Source organism: Crocodylus siamensis, chromosome 3 (assembly GCF_052110815.1).
Source record: "Crocodylus siamensis isolate JL-2025a chromosome 3, ASM5211081v1, whole genome shotgun sequence".
NCBI lineage: Eukaryota > Metazoa > Chordata > Crocodylia > Crocodylidae > Crocodylus > Crocodylus siamensis.
Genome location: NC_143397.1, coordinates 12,051,681 through 12,064,950, shown reverse-complemented (window position 1 = coordinate 12,064,950; position 13,270 = coordinate 12,051,681). Strand labels below are relative to the sequence as shown.

Sequence of the window (13,270 nt, the reverse complement as noted above, 5' to 3'; positions counted from 1 at the left end):
AAACTTATCACTAGTCTGGAACATGCCTTTTTGAAGAAGGAAACTAAACTAAATGCAATGCTAAGAAAAATCCAAATGAACCGTTCTGCAGGAATTCTTGTATTATGTCAAATGGACATAACAGCCTCCAACCTGGGAAGCAACTAGGAAAGAAAGTACAATATACGACTCTTTAGGCAAGTAATTCCTACATGTTTTATCCAACTTGTAAAAACTGTAAAAGAGTTGCAAGCACGAATAACCTCAGAAGTCCATCAACTTAACACTTAATTATTTTATTTACTTCTTTAGTAGGTGATCATGACATAATTGCAATGTGTTGGCTTGTGTTTGTATTCAATGTGGTGGTCTCAAGCTTCCCACTTCCCTCCTGGTTTCATGAGGAAATGTAATATGAAGCCAGGCATTGTAACGTATGACGAGTGGAGGATGTGGTTACAACTTATCTAAGAAGTTGTCCAGAGGTGGGATACCCTCCTTCAAGCCTTTGCGCTTACGTGTTTCAGCCACAACTTGACAAGGACGAGAATTTATATCGTAAGGATCTCCAGGCAGAATCTGCCAATGATCAAAGACACACTGGGGGAAAGCCTGACCACCAGTGTTAGACCTCAAGTCAGCAGTGAAACCTGGTGAAGGATGGAAGAGAGAGTCAAGTTACTTGGAAAATACTTTCTTTCTTATCTTTGTCGAGGTTCTGAATCCTCGTAGTTTTTGCAACCATTACATTGGGCAACAAAATTTTTAGCTGTTTTGAGGCCAAGTTAATCCAAACCTGGGCATGTGGCCGGACCCACAAAAGCCAAAAGGGTTAGTTAAATTAGTCTGTCACATTTTTGTCATGACATGGTCCAGTGCTGGATGCTCTCTTAGCACATCAACTGCAGGTAAGTGAAGCACTTGTAGAATTAAGCAGATCATCTCCCCTGTTCCCAACACCATCTATTCTTTCCTTCCAGTTCCCCACTGGAAAGCGGTAGAACCAAAACCAGGTCACAAAAGTCTTAGAAGAGAACAGAGCAGTCCTAGTTTGCCCTTTCCTTTCTGACAGCTACTGTGCCTGCTTGCCCTGCGATTAACCCAACATGACATTAACTTAACTCTACTGTGATCACACTGTTTTAAACAGCTGCAGCTAAGCTACAGTGGGTCCTGGCACCTTGGGAAGAGGATGTGTCTCCTTCTACAGGCCTGGTTGGTACAGCTATGTCTGGAATCTCTTGAACCAGACAGATGCAGTTTACACAAGCAAAATAACTCTAGATATTACAGCCTATACCAGGTTCTCCAAGACAGTAACCTGTACTAGCCAAAAGTCCTTGTATGTTGGTCTAACAGCATCAGACTTCACTGTTATAACTGTCTGCTGGAAAGACACATACCAAAACATAAACCTCACTCTCTCTCACTGCATCTCCGTCACAGGAAATTAGGGCTGGAAGATACCTCATGAGGCCTAGTGCAACCTCCTACTCGAGGCAGGATCAGCCCTATCTAAACTGATCTTAAAAGCTTTCAAGGATGGGGTTTCCACAACCCGCATGTCCCAAGCACTTCTCTGTACTTAAAGGATACAAATCTCAAGTGTGTCAATTAAAGAAGGACAACTAGCTCGTTCAGCATTTGCCCCTTCCATCATCAAGTGCTGCTTCTTCCTTGCCAGCCCAAGTGTATTCAGCCACATTAAGACAGATCAGTATTTAAGAACATCATCTCACGCCGTGTCAATAGGAAACATCAATTTTTGGCATCTTTGCTTTACCAGCTCCAATGAAGTTTAACTTAGTTGAGAATCTGTCCCTTTAGTTTTTAAATTTAAACCAAAAAAAAATAAAGATTTCTAATCCAGTACCACAAACTAGAGTCCTTTCAAGGTCCAGCTTGCTGTGGAGTAGAAGGGGCCTCAGCTCACATTTTTAGTAAGCATACTTAGGCTCCATCTACACATTAACTGGTTAATCACGCCTTAAGTGTAATCACACCGTAAGTGGTTGCCTGGCCACACATTCAATCAGTTTATGACATGACAGAAACAAAATTACTCCACAAATTGCATAATAACTTTGTAGCTGCTTCCTAACATGCTGTTAAGTGAACATGTGGCCAGGGACCCCTGTGGCTGGAAGCCCTATCAGTTGAGGGGGTCTCAGCTGCAGAAGCTTGCTTCTTTGGCAGTAAGGCATGATGGGATCTGATTTGAGATCCCACAAATGACACCTGCCATGCAAAGAAGGCATTGTGTGGATTGTGCATTAAATCCCAGCATGCCTTTACCTGCATGTGTAGAGGGGGCTTAGATTTTAAATGAGTGTCCTGGTAAACATGAAACACTTGAACTGCGGAGAAGTTGTTGCACATCAGCAAGTGGTGCCAAAGAGGACTTGATGCCCGCTGGAGTGGACTGCCTTCCTGTCAGACTTGGGGGGAAAAGGGGAACTACTACTTTTGAGGTAATGAACTGATAAAGCAGAAAATGCAGGAAGGTGACAGAAAATGTGAGATTTCCCATTTGATTAATGCCAGTTAATCACGTGGGGTGCCACAGCTATCAGTAGGCACGCTTAGAGAGAACAGGACCATCTTACCAAAAGACTCATTTACAGGTAGATAAGCCTTGACCACAAACATTGGGGTTCCTGCCACTTGGGATTCTTCAAAGACGTGACCCCGTTTCCTATTCAACACACCATAGATCCCGCCAACCACTTGTTCTGGGCACTATGAAGAGAATTGGTATCAAGTTAGATGCATGCAACAACTGTTTGACATTAAGTACAGCAATGGGAAAAAAACCAGACAAATCACACCTAATGGTCCCCACTAGATCTGTCTCCCTCTTCCATCTAGTCTCTCTAAGATACTTCCTGAAAAGCACATCAATCACCGGTCTCGGCACCAGTCAGAGGTGGTAAAACTCGGGGACCTGGGACAGACTGGATTACAGCATGTCTGTACAATGGTGCCCAGAGGTGACAAGCTCAAAGTACTTTAGCTTTCTGCCTATGGAAAACAAGAAGCCTCCATATCTTGACAACAAGGCAAGCTACTTTGGTATGCAAGGCCCCACCAATTGTACAGCCTAACAACATACTTAAAAGGAGGTGGAAGCACCCTGTGTTTTGACACATTTAAAGATACTGTTAGGGATGCTGTAAAAAAACCTGTTTTTCAGTAATAGTCCCAAGAGGATTAAATTCTACATTGCAAGACATTGATTATAGTGTGGTAAACAGAGGGGCAATAAGCTGATGTAAGATGTAGACTTAAGAGACTTCTGATTTAAAAAACAACTAGAATACATTTCTGAAGTACAGCCAGGATGAAGCGCACCTTCTTTCCTTTAATGGTATGTGTACTGACTACTCTAGCAAGAGATGGATACTTTTAAAACTAACAAGAATCTCTTGTATACAAAAATGTTATTCACTAAACCAAGTGGCTTGTATTTTCTTGGTTGGGGGTAGGGAAGGGATTACTGTTCAGGCAGGTCAAAACTTAAAAAAAAACAAATGCTAAGTCTACAGAGATGTATTTAGCAACACAGAGCCTCCTCAATTGTTCTTATTTTTATCCCCTTTCTGGTACTTGGGATATCTACATGCAGTTCCTGTTTTCAAGGAGTCATCTGCTGCTTGTTCCAGGTTCCCCATGCATGGCCACAGTGACAAGAGCACGGAAGGGCAAAGCAGGACGGTTTTGGTTTCCATGAGATGCATAGGCAGTTTACAAAGAACAGTGAATTCATCCCGCTGCGTCTAGCCACTGCTGTTCAATTTCTCCCTGATTCAGAATTGTACAACTCAAAAGTATCACACTCAAAATTACATACAATTACAACAGTCATTTCCTAGAAACAATCCAACATCTCCCCACTCCTGTCTCCAGTCTGGTGATTCTATTGCATACCTGGATCTCTACCAGATAGATGGGTTCCATAAGCCTGGGCTGCGCTGTAAGAGCAGATGCGTACAAGACCCTCCTGGCAGTAGGAATTATTTGTCCGCCGCCACGGTGAATAGCATCGGCATGCAGAGTAACATCATGGATATCAAAACGAACACCTCTCATGTTCTCCTCGCACAACACGCCCTGCAAGAGAGTTGATGGCCTTTTACAGGATTGAAAGAAGAAGAAAATGGTGGATTTGGTATGGTAACATTTTACTACTTGGAAAGTGTTTGCAGATGTGCAGAATTTGTTGGAACTATATTTGACAATGTGCTTCCAATGAGATGCTGGCCTTAAAATTAGAATCATGAGGACTCATGTTTGTAATAAGTAGTTAGGCTGAAGAAATGAAAACACTGGATTTCAAAAACACAAGTTGTAAGAGCATCAGGAGAATCAGAAAGTTGTACTGGAACCAGTGTCCAAGACAGCAAATTAAGTATTTGTTGAATATCATGCCACTACCAGATAATTTCATAACACTTATACATAAAATAAGTTTGGATAATACACAAAACATCTAAGCTACTATTACACTTACTTCCTTTGTGGCCCACTGGAAGCCAGCAACAACGCTGTCTTTGATTTCATTCAGATACTGGACACCCTTGGTGATGTCAACTAAGATATTCGGGCCTGTTCCATCAGGTCCGAAGCACCAGATCTTGCGGGCCTCAGACACATCCCACTCATATTTCTCTGCCAGGTAACGTGCACGCTGCTTCAGCTCTTGACGGGCAGTAACTTCTCCTTTGTCTACATCCTCTGCCAGGCCATCAGGGAAGGGCCGGGCCTTCATATACAGCCTGTTGTGTTTATTAGGGGATTTAGATAAACACATTTGGGTTGACTCCTCGCTGACTGTCTCACGATACGATACAACTGGGTCTGATTTCTGCAAGATGGCAAATAAAACCCGATAAATTAATAGTGAGCATGACATTTTATGCTAAGATTATAAAAGAAGTCTAGCATGATAGTAGATATGAAAATGCCCGTTCCCCTTTGGATAACCATCGTTGCTTGTTTCCTCTCCTTAGGAAGTTTTAAACCCAGTTTCACTCATGCAAGTGTTCCCTGATGTAAGACAAACTAAAGAATGCTAGTGTATTTACAGGTGTGATCATTATCCTCCCGTCTGTTTTACACAAAATATCCAGTGGAAAAAAGAAAACCCAAAAAACAAGTAACTTAATTTCCCACTGCCAACTGAAGTCTTAGTGCAAATGAAGGTTTTCAGAAACAGTGCATAATTTAGGAGCCCTTTTGTCTTCGAAAAAGTCTATACTTTAAGTTTGCTCATATGCCAACATACCTTGATGGGAATACAAGCATGGTCTTCTTCCAAATCTTTAAGGCAAATTTCCAGGTGTAGCTCACCAGCTCCAGCAATGATGTGCTCACCAGATTCTTCAATAATACACTAGAACAAGAAACGCTTGTTAAGCAACAGAAGTAAATACTTATTATAGACTAATCAGTAATGTACAGGTATATTTTTCCAAAATTGTTAGTGATACCTATTCGCTGAGAAGATTAACGAAGTATCTTCTTAACATTAATGCAGTGCCTTTTTGAATATATAGTTTATGAAATGCTTTCCCACCAGCAGAATGTAGAGCATTTTAAATGAAACGTTGCAACTGATTTAAACATCGTACAGGAAACACTACTAAAGTAATTTAGGATGAGAAGTGAAGAATGCTTCATCAGATTGAAGCTGCACAGCTTTTGTCCTGCCTGATTTGCTATCTGCAATTTAGCTAGGAGGCTACAGCTAACAAAACCCATGCTGTTGGAAGATGTACAATGAATGGTAAGTAGTAGGGGCCTCAGTTTTGCAGCCTCACTTAAACAATAAATATCTCCAATCATGCTGGAGCACTGTTTCAGTGAGAACACAGAAACAGAAGTGCAACCTCTAGGGCTTTCCTGAGATGCTTCCAGTTTTAGATTAGCTAGACTAATCTCTGTTGACTTGTACTCTATCACATGCTTACAGCACAAAAGCGTATGGCTGCAGATTCTACATAGTAGGTCACGAAAGCTCTTTGCGAGTGTGTCGTCCCTCAGAAAATGTCACTGCACACCAATACATTCCACATCTAAAACTTACAGCTAACACTCACCTGAACCATAGGATCAGACTTGGCCAGCCGCTTTAGACCTTCAACTAGTTTTGGCAGATCAGCAGGGTTTTTTGCTTCAACAGCAACACGTACAACTGGACTAACACTAAATTTCATCACTCTCATGTTGTGTGCATGTTCAAACGTGGTAATGGTACCCGTCTTCACCAAAAACTGGTCAACACCAACTAGACCAACAATGTTGCCACAAGGTACATCCTCAATGGGCTCAACATAACGACCCATCATCAAAATGGTTCTATAAAGACAGAGGATGAGCAACAGTCCTTGAATATTTGATTTATCCTCAGTATTTCCAAAAACTAAGCCTTTTTATACAAAGGTAGTTTCTATAATTGCCTTCCCTCTGGCTTTTTAATTTTGTTATATAAGCCCAAAAATTATAAAGAGGTCTTAAAAAAAGAAGACAGACAGACAAAGGAAACGATCCTTCTTGTATTAGGTTTCCCAAAACAGACTTTGCAAATAATTAATTTGTTGCATGCATTCTTCAAAAGAAGCAAATTAATTCCATCTACCTTTGAATAGGTTTTAGGTAAAGATCTTCCTTCTTGCCTGGCGTGTAGTTTGGGCCCATGATTCGAACTTTCTGTCCGGTAGAAACGACACCAGAAAAGACCCGTCCAAAGGCATAGAAACGTCCCTTATCAGAAGTGGGGACCATTTTGGAGATATACATCATCAAAGGGCCCTTAGGATCACAGTTTTTGACACCTGCAGTAAAACAATGCATTTTCCTTCAGGCTTCAAGACAAGGGCTAACACTTTGCTGAGCCTTTCCTTCCCCTCTTACATATTCAGACCAGCTTTTTTTTTTTGCGGATCCTCTCACTCTGAAATACAGGTGCCTTCCACAATTAAGTTTACTTAATATTATTAAATAAGTCAGGCTGTCCAGCTCTGGAATAGCTAGTGGCTGCATGTGGTGCTTGCATGCAGCCTCTGGGGCACATCCCTCACAGGCTGCACACCGTGATAGCAACCCTCCTGGAATCCCCCCACGCTGCAGACTGATCCTTCCCTGCCTTTCACGCAGGCTGCAGTAGCAGCATGTGGTCCTGCTGTGCAGGCTGCACAAGTGGCATGCAGACCCCTGGGGTCCTTCCCCACCACATGTCAGCTAGAGGCAGCTGTTGGGGCCTGTGGGCTGCATACAGCTTGGGGCTACCAGCTGGCAGCCCTGAATTACATTACTGTCCCCCCAACCCGCTTCTTAACAGCAGGGGACAGACTGGGGCCTGTGTGTGTGACAGAGGGTTGGGGCTGATTAGGTTATAAGAATTATGGTAGCTCCTGTCATAGAATCACAGAAAAGCAGGGCTAAAAGAGATCTCTGAAGGTCATCTAGTCCAACCGCTGCCTGAGGCAGGATCATCCCCATCCAAACCTTCCCATACAAATCCCTGTCTAACCTATTAGTAAAACTAAGCACACAACCACAAGGCATAACACCCTAACACCCCACAGGTAAATTAGGGGGTTAATGGTGGCCAGTGTCCTGCTGCTGCAAGGGTGGTTAAAGTATGCTTGAGAGATCCAAGGGATCTTGTCATCCTCATTTCTTCCACAATCAAGCTTCATAAATGCAAGATTCACCAGTCACTCTGCCTCCTGCATGCACATGACTTACTCAGCGGGTTGTAGGTTTCATTAGAGTGCAGCTGGCATGAAAAGCCAATCACACAGTCCCCTCTGGGAACTTGGCTCGTTTCCATATGAACTTTAAAGATGACAAAAAATGTAAGTTCTGGCCCTACATTCCAATCCGACCTGAAAAACTAGAGGACATTGAAGTGATATATGCTCAGGGAACTATGCAACTAAGCAAATGGTCTGTTGTGATTTGAACCGCTTGAAACCTAGGTTTAAGCCCTAGGAGCAAAGACTTTCTAAACAAGTCCAGCCCTTGCAAAAACATGCATCCCTGTGGCTAAATCTAAGCTAAATCTGTCAGAAGGAAGCACCATCTTCTTGCCCATTTTAGATGGCTTTTTTGGATCCACAGCTATTTAGGTTTCTAACAGGTAGTAAGAGATTTAGGTATCAATGAGGTTGAAGATGCATTCAGTGAAGGACAATATCCCAGAGGCGATACATTCTTCACAGGGTTTCGCTCTCCCTCCAGATATAGCTTTTCTTTTCCAAATTTTGCCTTGGCCAGCTGCAGATCTGAACAAAGCATTTGGATAGCTTGGAAATGGTATCATTTGCCTCAGGTACTAGAGATATCTGCGCAGTACTGACACATTCTCTGGTGACTTCATTTAAGCTTTGCAAGATAAGATACTGTGGGACTCCACATGAAAGTGGCCTGGAATTGAAGCAGCAGTGTGAACAGACACAAACCATGCAATACTGCTGCTGTGACTTCACTTGACACCTGCGATACTGGAAACGGGTCAACAGGATTCCCTATTAGGCTATCATAAATACGGCAGGAAGATCTAGGGTCATGCAATTCCTCTCTCATTTCCATGTGCTATCCATACAAAGGTCACTGCACATCACCCCAAGTCTCTTTGAAAGTGAATTGGATAGCATCCAGTTTCACTGAGCAACACTGACAACAAGGAACTGCTATCACACATTTGTACTGGGAAGGGCCGAGGAGCCTCATCCACATGGGGATCTCATGAACCTTAGACATTGCACAGACACAGTAATAAAACCAAGAAAGTCAGGAAAATGCCAGCCCAATGCAGTTACAAAACCCCAGTCTGTTCTAAGCAGCTTGTAAGCTGGTCACTTTTACTTTATTGGGTGTAATAATGGGCATTTGTCTTTTCTACAACCACTGAATCAGCAACCTAACTCCACAAGGAGAGCTGCTTGCTTACCCATCGCAGCTTCATCATCAGGTGGCCCCTCATACAGAAGTTCACAGCGATATTTCTGTGCAGTTACAGGGGAAGGCAGGTGTATGGTGATCATCTGAAGTAAGGCATCTCCAGCAGGCAGCCAGCGACGCATTACAGCCTGGGAATCCCAAATACTGAATCAGAACTGAAGGCAAGTTTGAGGTACTTGGCTGACCCCAGAAATATACACTGTACAACTGAAGTAAAAGCCAGGATGGCTAAATCAAATACTCTTTTGGCACCACCAAAAGCTAACAGACTAATTGGCTCCCTTTTGGTTCCAGTGACCTGTGCACTGGAATCACGCAAAGGGAATGTTCTAAAAACTCAAGTTTTTTTCAAGCTCGTGAGCTACATTTCAGTTGGAAGCTACTTTTTAAAATTAAACTCTTGAAGCTGTGAAGAGAAATGTCAGTTTTAATGTGTGATGAGACTAACTTAACAGTAGGCACACAGGGTCTGTCTGACCTTTATGCACCCAAGTAGCATTCTGTAACCACAGCACGGCAATTCTTGGCACCTTTGCCCAATTTTAATTCCCCAAAGCTATAGAGGACCATCCCCCTTTTAGCCCAATAGCTTAAAAACTGTTAGGGCACCTGCCCAGGCAGCAAGAGATGCAGGCCCTAGGCCTCCCTCACCCAGAGGGAATTTAAATCTGTCTCCTACTTCCCCTCAAGCTATGGTATAGACATTGCATCCTTTCTAGCTCACCTTTTGAAACTGGCACACTAGGTATCCAGGAGGGGAAGCTGTGGGAGGATGGCTCAATTGGGTGAAGGGGAACCATGGGTTCTGATCCTGCTTTTCTAGAAAGTCTCCCACAGATCAGTGGCACTAGTTTGCACATTCCACACATGGAAGCATCCTGAGACCACACTGAAACTGTAATTCCCACAGCAGCTGATATATTCACACATCTTTGTGCTAGTGCCACGTTAGCAGGCTTTAAATGCCTGTTGGTTTTTGCTCAACTTGAGCGTGCAAAGTTCTCTCCTTTTTAAAAACATGCTATTTTTGTGTTGCAGGCTAAAGTACTATTCCCATATCTCTAGGCTCAAACTTCCAAACAGTTTACAAAAAGCTATAATGTTCTAGATGTCATAAGCTTTCCTTTAGCCCCGTTACTCATCTATACATTCCAACTTTTGTAACCGATAAACAATAGGTCCTTATGAGAGGCATGAAATGCTCCAGTTAAATGCTTGATAGTGAAACCAGATGGGAAACAGCAGCAAAATGTTCCTATTCCATTAACACCTATTAAATCAGGATAGTAGAAAGCCAAATTGAATAACTAGATTAGAACACTGTAGAATACCTTAAGGAGTGGTTTGCCCTCTTTGTCTCGATCTTCTGCATCTAACTTGATGTCGAGTTTCTCTATCAGCTTGGCTGTTTCTTCCTTCTTAAAGCTCATAATAGCGTCAAAGATCTAGAGAACAAAGTTTGTCAAAATGATGGGTGGTTTTTACTGTTATACATTTTAATTGTGCTCAAATATGCTGCTGCATGTTGTGTGTCAGTAATGAGACAATGACAGTTCATATATTGTAGATGTAAGAGATTCCTCATTTGGAACCCAAGTTTAAAGTTTTAGCCTCTTTCTAATTAAACCAGGGGGAATCCCTGAAAACATTCTTCTATCTGAAAAAACTGTTGGCCTTACCTTGAAGATGGGATCCAAAATGAGCTGGCAAAATGTTCGTGGCAATTTCTTTCCATCTGGACTGGTGGCAGACTTGCTGAATTTTCCAGATGCTGGGTCAAAATACCTAAAGAGGAAGTTTAAAGTATTTTACTTATTTAATTTGAACTATGAAAGAAAAACATTTAACAAAAAAGCTGACGCTCATCCAGTTTGTAAACTTTTCTGGATTTCTGCTGACTGCAGAGCCTCTCAGAGAAAGTTCCATGCTTAATGTGCGCTGTCAAAAAACTAAATTAGCTAGGAGGGTCCCAGCTAGTTACGTTAATTATTCCAGAACTGTTATATTATGGAGAAGAAGTTTGTTCCTTTGGATTTAAGAGCACAGCAAGCAAATATTTGTTCTCTATCAGACCCCCAAGTACTGAGTTTAGGTTTGTGCCTTTAGCCAGCCTGAGTGGGTTAAGCTAAAAATTTGACAAGAACTCCCAAGTTCCACCTGAGGGTCTATAACTCCTTTTGTGATTCTCAGAAGAATCACTCCAGCTTCTCTAAAGCTCCCCAAACACCTACACTTGGGATTCCATAGTTGCATAGGAGTGCCTTAGTTTAAACAGGCAGTCCCTAGCTCCCAAATCAGCTTTCTCCTCAAGATCTCTTTGCAAGCATTAATCCACCTGCTGATCATTTGCTAATATTTGGTAATGCCAAACCATGTCATTAAAATGAATCTGTGCATATGTGAATTCTTCCTTCTCCAAGATACGATTTGAAATCCACAGAATTCAACTGGACAACTATCGCTAGGTCCAATCACCTGTTGATCATCTCATAATCTTTATATTGTTGCATATTAATTTTGCTCACCTAGTGCAATACAAGGAACATTCCATGCTAAATTTCTGATAATCCAGTCTCTCTAAGCAGGTGCATCTACACATGGTGACTCAAGGCGCATTAGCCATTTTTAAGGCACATAAACGGCACAGGTCTACATGTGTGCACCCTTAATGTGCCTTAAAAACGGCGATTTTAGGCTAATCACGCATAAATTTAATACCTGCATGAAGCAAATATCAAATTTAGGCATGATTAGTTAAGGCACCATGTGTAGACACCATAAAGTTGCCTTAACACTTTGTGACTGCTCAGGCTGAAGCCAAGCCTCGCACTGCCACTGGGCATGGCCAAGATGACAACGTAGTGGGTGCTATTCTGCAAGGTGCAGACACTGGAGATGGAGCGGCAGTTCCGGCAGCAGCGGTCCCTGTCCGTGTGTGGCAAGTCAGCAGAGGGGGCAGGAGGTGGGAGGGCTCCTATCAAAGCACCAGAAACAGGCTCCCCCTGTGACTCCCTTCAGGGCCTTGGCTAGCAGCTCCCCTACTCGTCTCCCTCGGGACGGGTTTGCTGGCCGGGCAATGCAGCCCTTCAAGAGTGGGATGTCTTGCTGCCCACCCAGGATTCAGGAGCCCTTAGATGCCCATGCTGTGGCTCCTGCCTGGGACAGCAAGCAGGCTGAGACTGCATCTGCCTCAGCTCCCAGCACAGCTTTCTCTGCTCCACCCGCCTCCATCCTAGGCAAGCACCTGGCCTCCGAGGGAGAGGCACGGGGGAGCCGCTTGCAAAGGCTCTGCCCGTGCTGTGCTGCCCCCTTCCTCTACGTCTAGATCTCCAGACTGCCACTTAACCTCTCTGTAAAAGAATGGACTGCAGTTTGTGGAGACACATGCATTAAATATATCACCAAGATACATCACTATGATACTTCTGAACGGTGCATCACTGTGGCTTCTAAGGATATACCTATATATGTTTCATCACTCACTTGTCTCCCCAGAGTTTTTTCATCATATCTTCTACTTTCTTTGAACGCTCAGCTGGAGCCAGTTGGGCTTTTTCACCTTTGGCAGCAAATTTGGCCACATACATCTCGGCAAACTGCTTCAGGGTAAATGCCCAGCCATGCAGACCAGAGCCAAACCCAACAGTGCCGATAACTGGATCAATCTAAAAACCCAGAATGAAAGTGAATGCATTTTACAAGACACTGATTAAGCATATGATCTGTTTTCAGTGGCATGCATTTGGAGGGAGGTTACCAGAACTATTTTCTAATATTATGGAGTCCTGACAACACATATTTTGGTGCAACTTAATTTAAAGAATTCCATTTTCTCCAATGGCAAGATCCTTAATAACAAAAAAACACATCTTACTATGTTTTACCAACATGCTTATAGAAAATCTCATTTAAGACCTTCTGGTTTGTTCACCAGAGCGCCCCAAGGGATGACGAGGTCGAACGGTCACAAACTCCTGCAAGACCGTTTCAGGCTGGACATAAGGAAGAATTTCTTTACTGTCTGAGCCCCCAAGGTCTGGAACAGTCTGCCAGCGGAGGTGGTTCAAGCACCTACATTGAACACCTTCAAGAGTAAATTGGATGCTTATCTTGCTGGGATCCTATGACCCCAGCTGACTTCCTGCCCTTTGGGCAGGGGGCTGGACTCGATGATCTCCCGAGGTCCCTTCCAGCCCTAATGTCTATGAAATCTATGAAATATTTCCATGAATTTCTGGGATTTTTTGGTTTTGAAGTTCCTCTGGGAACTGAAACCTGGGTGCCTGACATTCAGCGCATGTCTCAAAGTGGGCTGATTTCGGTG

General features: G+C 43.1%; 1 protein-coding gene across 1 annotated transcript in view; it reads right to left on the bottom strand.

Moving 5' to 3' along the window:
* Nucleotides 1-259: 259 nt before the first annotated feature.
* LOC149867987 (elongation factor 2-like) overlaps nucleotides 260-13,270 on the bottom strand; it is a 28,815-nt gene continuing 15,804 nt past the window's right edge. Inside the window, exons 5-15 of the mRNA XM_090037743.1 lie at nucleotides 12,430-12,611; nucleotides 10,626-10,731; nucleotides 10,278-10,391; nucleotides 8,936-9,074; nucleotides 6,617-6,812; nucleotides 6,078-6,336; nucleotides 5,264-5,371; nucleotides 4,490-4,843; nucleotides 3,907-4,089; nucleotides 2,586-2,718; nucleotides 260-629 (exon numbers count right to left, since the gene is read on the bottom strand). Coding sequence (XP_089893869.1) covers nucleotides 436-629; nucleotides 2,586-2,718; nucleotides 3,907-4,089; nucleotides 4,490-4,843; nucleotides 5,264-5,371; nucleotides 6,078-6,336; nucleotides 6,617-6,812; nucleotides 8,936-9,074; nucleotides 10,278-10,391; nucleotides 10,626-10,731; nucleotides 12,430-12,611 — 1,968 coding nt within the window. The 3' untranslated portion in view covers nucleotides 260-435. The remainder of the gene's footprint in view (nucleotides 630-2,585; nucleotides 2,719-3,906; nucleotides 4,090-4,489; nucleotides 4,844-5,263; nucleotides 5,372-6,077; nucleotides 6,337-6,616; nucleotides 6,813-8,935; nucleotides 9,075-10,277; nucleotides 10,392-10,625; nucleotides 10,732-12,429; nucleotides 12,612-13,270) is intronic.